The sequence below is a fragment of the Panicum virgatum genome, chromosome 9K, assembly GCF_016808335.1.
Source record: "Panicum virgatum strain AP13 chromosome 9K, P.virgatum_v5, whole genome shotgun sequence".
NCBI lineage: Eukaryota > Viridiplantae > Streptophyta > Magnoliopsida > Poales > Poaceae > Panicum > Panicum virgatum.
Window position 1 is genome coordinate 46,902,515 of NC_053144.1, and position 7,218 is coordinate 46,909,732.

The 7,218-nt window shown below is 42.7% G+C and overlaps 1 protein-coding gene across 1 annotated transcript; it reads left to right on the top strand.

Moving 5' to 3' along the window:
* Nucleotides 1-5,484: 5,484 nt before the first annotated feature.
* LOC120651742 (cortical cell-delineating protein-like) lies at nt 5,485-6,194 on the top strand. The gene has a single exon (XM_039929354.1). It carries the CDS (start codon nt 5,577-5,579, stop codon nt 5,961-5,963), a length of 387 nt encoding a protein of 128 aa, XP_039785288.1. The 5' UTR covers nt 5,485-5,576; the 3' UTR covers nt 5,964-6,194.
* The last annotated feature ends 1,024 nt before the right edge of the window (nt 6,195-7,218 follow it).

Genomic DNA, 7,218 nt, shown 5'->3' on the forward strand with positions numbered 1-7,218 from the left:
TCAGGCCCTAGACGACGCTCCATTTGCTCCAGAATTTTTTTTTGAAAGATCCTGAACCGAAACTGTTCAGCGTATATTAATAAGAAGAAGAGAATTGACCCTGTTTATAAGTAAACCGGGCTCAAAAACCGCACAAATGAATTACAAAACCTACAACTATAGCACCTACAACTAGCAACGCCGGCTGGTTGGATTGGGACATCAACCAGAACTCACTCAACTTTAGCTCGTCGGATTGGGACATCGACATGAGCCACAACAAGGTCAGATTGGGCCATCGACCCGAGCTACCATAATCTATATTCCGCCCGGTCTGATTGGAACATCGACACGAACCACCACAACTTACACTCCGCCCAGTCGGATTGGGACATCGACCCGAGCCAACACAACCCTAAAGAAAAGAGAAAGCAAGGAAAAAGAGAAGAAAACCCTTTCGGAAGCCACCAACGCCGAGGCACCTCCATGCCGGAAAAGTCTGACATCGCCTTCAAGAAGGTCAGGACGGCGAAGACGCCGTCAATGCCAGCCCAAGAAAGGTTGGGCTTTCACCTGCCACATCCGACATGGAAGACTGACGCCCATAACATTGACCACAGACGAGAGTAAGGTCCGAGCCAGAGATGCTCGACGTCGCCTTCAGGAAGGAAATGACGCCAATGGCGCCATCCCCAAGAAGGGATGGGTTTTCACCCGCATCGTCACCACGATGAAAAGACGGTCGGCGTCACCAACCCACCACCATGGTGTTGATAGCGAGCCTCCGCTATTAATACCCAGTTACACATCAACAACATTCACCAAGCAGTACGTAACATACTGATGTGATACGGATGCACGCTCATGACAAGTGCCGGGCCGTCTCTAGCTAGAATTCGAGGCAACAGTGTGAAGTAAATGGATTAGGATTTGGGGGCCCCGTGCAGCTGGCCACCTTGCCCTTTTCCAGTCGACGGCCCTGACCAAGCGCGTAAGCTTCCGGTGCTGACGAGTGATCGTTATCTGACAGCAGGGGATGGAATGCTTCTTGGCCACCCGTGAACCGGCTGACGCGCGCAGGCTCGTTTCGCACCTTTCGTCCCCGAGTCCCAGTTGCTCAGTTGGCCCTGCTGGACAGCTGGAGTGCCGACCCCGCCTTGCGCCCGAGCGTCCGGCACAGACAACAATATGACCTCACCTGCTGAAAGATTAGTCCGAGTGCTGGCGCGTATGCAGATCACAGGAATGCCAAGCTAACAATATAAAAAAGAAAGTGGCATGCAGATGCAATCGTCGTCCAATACGATGGCACATACTCCACTTATTCGGCCAGATGGATGCTGAACCAGTTTGAATATAATGGTATAATATACGAATGCCTATAACTTGGTGCGTGGGTGGGTGCCATGCAGGGGCATGAGATTTTGGACGGTTCACGGTTGGGTTCTTAGGTTCACCATATAATTGATACTGTCGTTTTCATTTTTTTAAGTTACATAACGTTTCATATATGAACTTAGATAAATGCTATGTCTACATATTCGAGTTTCCATAGTTTGCATACGAAGGTGATTTGCATAGCATACGTTGTCTATGCATGAAGGTTAGCTAAAGCCTAAAGATTCTGCAACTCTGACATGTTTTTAGTTGAAATCACCGCCCCTCTTGTGTTTTCGACACGTGTGGTGAAATATTAGTTTGAGCTATGCGATCATTTCTTTTCTTTTTGGAACAGTTAAGGGACCCTTATTTGATCTTTTTATATTTACATGAAAAGGATATGTTCATATTACAACTCCATAGGCCTAAAGTAAAGAACCTACCAAAAATACAGTAGTAAAATCAACACAAATCTTATCATCTCAATTTAGATCTTAAATGGTGCAATTTGTAATAAAATATTTCCATTACTTAAGTTGAGGATCACCTGTTTTATAGTAGCACACAACATACATGTATATAGGCAGTTAATGATTATAATAGCAGTAACTTAGAAACACGTATATATATGAATATGTGATACTTTGGGTTATTTGTGCATAATAGAAGATTTGGGCAAAATAGATGCAAATTTAGGGGTTACTTCACATTGTTTTCTTAATGGCAATGGTGGATAATTTATATGTCAAAACCTTTATACCAGCCTGTGCTATTTCGAGGTTCTTGGACTCTCCTCATTCATTTTTATATGTTGTGATTTGATTGTGCAAATCGTTTTTCAACCGCTAACACATTTTGTAGCATTTTGTTATCATTATGAAAATATAATATTCAAGTACTTTTAGTTAAGTACAATTGTACGAGTGTGCCATAAAATCATATATTAAAGTACTAGTATTTCTTAGAGCAATCTATTATATTAATAAGAGAGTGTTAAAAGAAAACACCATAATCACCAAGAGGGTTTAGCAATTCCCATATAAATCTAAAAAGGAGAAAGATTTACAACATTAGATTTAGGAAGATCTAACGTCTATACTAACTCAAGAGTCTATATCAAATAAGATTATAAATAGCAAATTTTGAAATAAAAAAATGAGAAAAAATAGTACATGATCAAAGAACCATGCCAAATGTGATTAGTAAATATCTAAAGTTAGAACTAGAAAAATAAGGAAATTAGCAGTTAACCATGCAGGTTAGTGTGTTTGATGAGATAGAATGGTGCACACAATTAAGGATGTGTCTTTGATGATTTCAGTGTAGCAGGCAAAGATCTTTTTTTTGGGGGGGGGGGGGGGGGGGGAGGGAGAGAGGAAGAGAGGGTGGGGGGAGTATAAAGGATGAGGCTACACCTTACTAGCCGCAACAACAATTTTGGGGCACATGGTTCATTCCAGGAAGAATGTCAGCTAACATATAGTATGAGAACATGCATGCATAGAGCTGTAGTAAGCAGAGATCAGAGAACAAAGGAAAGGAAAGAGATTTTGATATATACGAGAAGAACTAAAGAGGATGCCTCCATTGCTCATTAAAGTTTCAGTATGAACTTAAATTTAATCTTATTTATAAGTTTTGGTGGTACACTTCAAATCGCTCACCTAGATATTTTTCTAAAAAAATAAGAATAATTTATCAACATAGTTCAAACTCTCAAACAAAAATGTCATGGCAATAAACTAGGTAATCGGGACAGAGGAGTGTCATCGACATAGTTACCAATGCAGTAAACTAGGTAATCGGGACAGAGGAGTGTCATGACAGTAAACTAGATAGTTCAGGTGATGACACTCCTCTCACATTTTATGGCACTCCCCCTCTTCTCTCTTTATAATGAGGCTGTCATGTCAGCAAAATTAATGTCCATGACACCAGGGGCGAAGCTAGACCACGAGAGCACCGGGGTCTTCACGTAGAAGTGGACGGGGTCATTAACAGCTAGCTACAGTAATTTGCACTGATTTTATCAAAATTTGTCGGGGTCGGCGGACCCCGATAACAAGTCTGAGCTCCGTCACTGCATGACACTCCCACTGAGATTGGCCGGAAACCCCAATAGATACTACAATAAACACATGCATGAACTTTTGTCAGGTCCAGGCCTCCAGCTAGCTGGTTCTGACTTCAGAGTTAGCTACATACCTTGTCCATCATATAGTGGACGGAGATACGTAATCCTGTAATTTTTTAAGCGAGTGCTGCTGGTACACGAGAGGTGAAGCTCAGCTGGCCAGCCCAGTGATCAGTTTAATTTCCAGCGGCGCCCATGTTTATTTCCTCCGCCGCCGCGTTTGCGCTACGACTACGAGTCCAAGTGCTCACACTCACACACCAAGTTGTAAGATTTTTAAGGCGAGTGGCCGAGTGCCGACGGAGATCAAGCCTGGAGTTGTGCACGCTGTACTCGCATCACGACGTTGTGAACCACTGGTCAGCCGTACTTTGCTAGGAACCCTGCTTTGTTCACTAGCGAACAGCGGTGCCAAAGAAAATGTAAATAATAATTGTACTTATCGTTCTTCTCACACCACGACGTGTTAACCACCGAATAATTGTACTTCGCCGCGAACTCTGCTTCGTTCACTAGCAGATACAGAGAGCCAGCTGCAAAAGAATCTAGCAAGAATTATGCAGAGAACAGCAGAAGTTGCATTGCTTGGCGATCAACGAGACGTCACGGGTGATCACACATCGTCACATGCAAACCTGCTGGAATGGGACTGCCGACTCTGATCCGTATACTTATATATGATAATTCAGCGAATTCAGGAATCACATTTTTCAGAGTTTCCCAACTCAATGTACATTGGAAAACTTCCAACCGATCACGTCTGCGTTATTCTCACGGGAAGGCAGAAGGACTAAGAGCGTCTCCACAGTCTTTCTTTCCCCAATAAACGGATAATGGAAGAAGATATACTCTAGCACTATTCTAAAACCTCTTCCTTTCCACAATAGTTATTATTAGATTGTTCCAACATTTCATCCTAAACTTCCCTCAAATTAAGGGTCAATTTTAGCTCTCCTAATATATATGTTAGTTGTATTGGGAGAAGATTATTGGGGAACTGTAAAAACAACTCTTCTAATAATCTATATATGCAAGTGGTATTAGGATGTCCTAATACTATCTTATTGGAAGATGTTTATTGAGGAACTGCTGAAGATGCTAACACCAACTATTATTGAAATCAAAAGTAGCCAGATCGCTGCTTGTATGCAACTATACTACTGTAATAATAATACATGGCCTGTTATGAAACTATGTGCACATTAGTGCTTACAGAACAACATATCGGACATTTTCCATGCATTATATCTTCAAAGAATACAATCCTGATATCATGATATTGTATCCAAAACTAGCACGCCACATGAATGTCATTTTTTTTGCGGGTATGAATGTCATTAAATTAGTGAGTAGAGACGACACTTGCAACACATAGTGCTACATCCATCTCCCAAATAATAAAATCTTGATGTTCAGAAATGTCCCGCAAAGAGTAAAAATTCTATGGCTAGCACATGCTGCTCATTAATTTGTCTCGGTTTGATGGCATGACTTAAGTAGAGGAAATTGCTTCTCTGATTCGTGGCTAACATATGCTCTCTCCTTTCCAAAATAAGTATTCATTTAGCATTCAAATTTTATCTCACAAAGACCGATCGTCGTGCGACAGTAAGAGTATGATCTCCTACTACACAAAACTACACAATATACAACATTCCTCTCTTTCCTATTTTTTTGCACATCTGACACCTAATTGACGTGCACGATACTGCTGGAATAGCCGTCGCTATGACGGACACTAGCACTGCAGTAAGCAAAATATGTAAGCAGTAACCTATCAGATGATGGTAGGAATCCTGGCCCATCCCTGTCTAGCGTGAATTTAACATGGGAAAAAATTGTCCTATCCCCCCAAAACCACCGGCGCGTCCAGAGACAACCAAGCAATTTTCAAACTGAACAAAGCACAGGTCATGCTTTGCTGCCGCCAAGCACCCAAGCATCTCCCTCCACTCCATCGACCTGCTATAAAAACCATGCCAAACACCCTGTGAAAACCATTCCAAAAGCACACGAGCACGCAGAAGCACAGTGTCTCTACTCCTTGCATTGCTCGCGGCACCACACACTGCACAGACTGCCAATGGCTGCCAAGGTTGCCCTCTTCCTGGCCCTGAGCCTCCTCTTCGCCGCTGCCTCGCACGGCTGCGCACCCTACTGCCCCGGCCCCGTCGTCCCGACCCCGCCGGTCGTGCCGACCCCGTCCCATAGCCACGGGCGCTGCCCGATCGACGCGCTCAAGCTCAGGGTGTGCGCCAACGTGCTGGGCCTCGTCAAGGTCGGCCTGCCCCAGTACGACGAGTGCTGCCCGCTGCTGCAGGGGCTCGTCGACCTCGACGCCGCCGTCTGCCTCTGCACCGCGATCAAGGCCGACGTTCTGGGCATCCACCTCAACGTGCCCATCAGCCTCAACCTCATCCTCAACAAGTGTGGCAAGATTTGCCCGGCCGACTTCACTTGCCCTCAGTGAGATGGGGGAGCTGATCGATTGAGATAATGCCAGCATAAGGAACCTAGATTTGTCGATCTCCACTCTTGCGATTCAGCGGCGACATATATGTCTTGTTAAATGATTACTGTACCTTTTTCTTTTGCGAGGAACCTTGTCCGAAGTTGTACTACCATTTTAAATTGTCAACGAAAAATGTTCACCTTTTCTTTGGAGAAAGAGGAAATATGTATTCACGATCAATTACAAGTATAGGCAGAGGCGGAGCTTCGTGAGGGCCAAAGGGGGCCATGGCCCCCCTGGTTTTTTCAATTTCACACTATATGAACAGTGATTTTGACACTGTTTATCACTGTAGCAAAAGGGTGGCCCCCCTCATTCTTCCGATTTCTTCGATCAAGCTCCGCCAGTGAGTATATGCACGTCAGCTATATGTATGGCTATTCCAAAATTATAAGGTGTGGAAACTTATGCTATTTCATCTATGATATAATCATCTTTCAAAACAAGGTGTGGAAACTTACACACACGCATAAACATTGATCCCTATGAATACAACCATGTCCCCAGCTATAAGTACCTCTGAGAAAATGGACTAGCAAATCTTGAGAATGACGAAATCAAGATTGCTACTTCACCACCGAGTGACCACGTGCATGTCACCTACTAATTAAATAACACATTTACTTCTTTTAAGTTGACTTAGATCTTGTATTTGCGTAAGTCACTAGTGTGGGCTGCCTATGCTGTGTTTACCGATCTTATTATTTTTTTCTTTTTTCTATTTTTTCTTTTAATTTTTCTATTTTTGCGATGTAGATACACTTTTCTGTGTGTAACTAACTTGTTTGCAATGCCAAATCATTTGTTCGTTTTGTAGATTAAATTGTTCCGTGATATTAATTTATTTGTTTGCGATATTTATGTTTTATTATTTATCCTATACAATTAAATATTCGTGATGTGTAATATTTTGTTCGTTACATTATTATTTGTTCGTCATGTCCAACTTTTTGTTCATAGAAAATAATTATTTGTTCGTGTTGTTTAAATATTTGTTCCTGTAAATCAAACAAGTGACTTACAGGAATACAATATTTAACTATCTAAGTCACCTGATGAGGAGATAGATCCAATAAGGCGAAATAGCCAAATTCATCCCTGAATTTTCGCATCCATCTCAAATTCGTCCCTGAACTTTCAAAAGGTCCAATTTAGTCACTGAACTATCTCCATTGGTCCGGTTTCGTCCCTATGTTGAGCTGGCGTGACACCG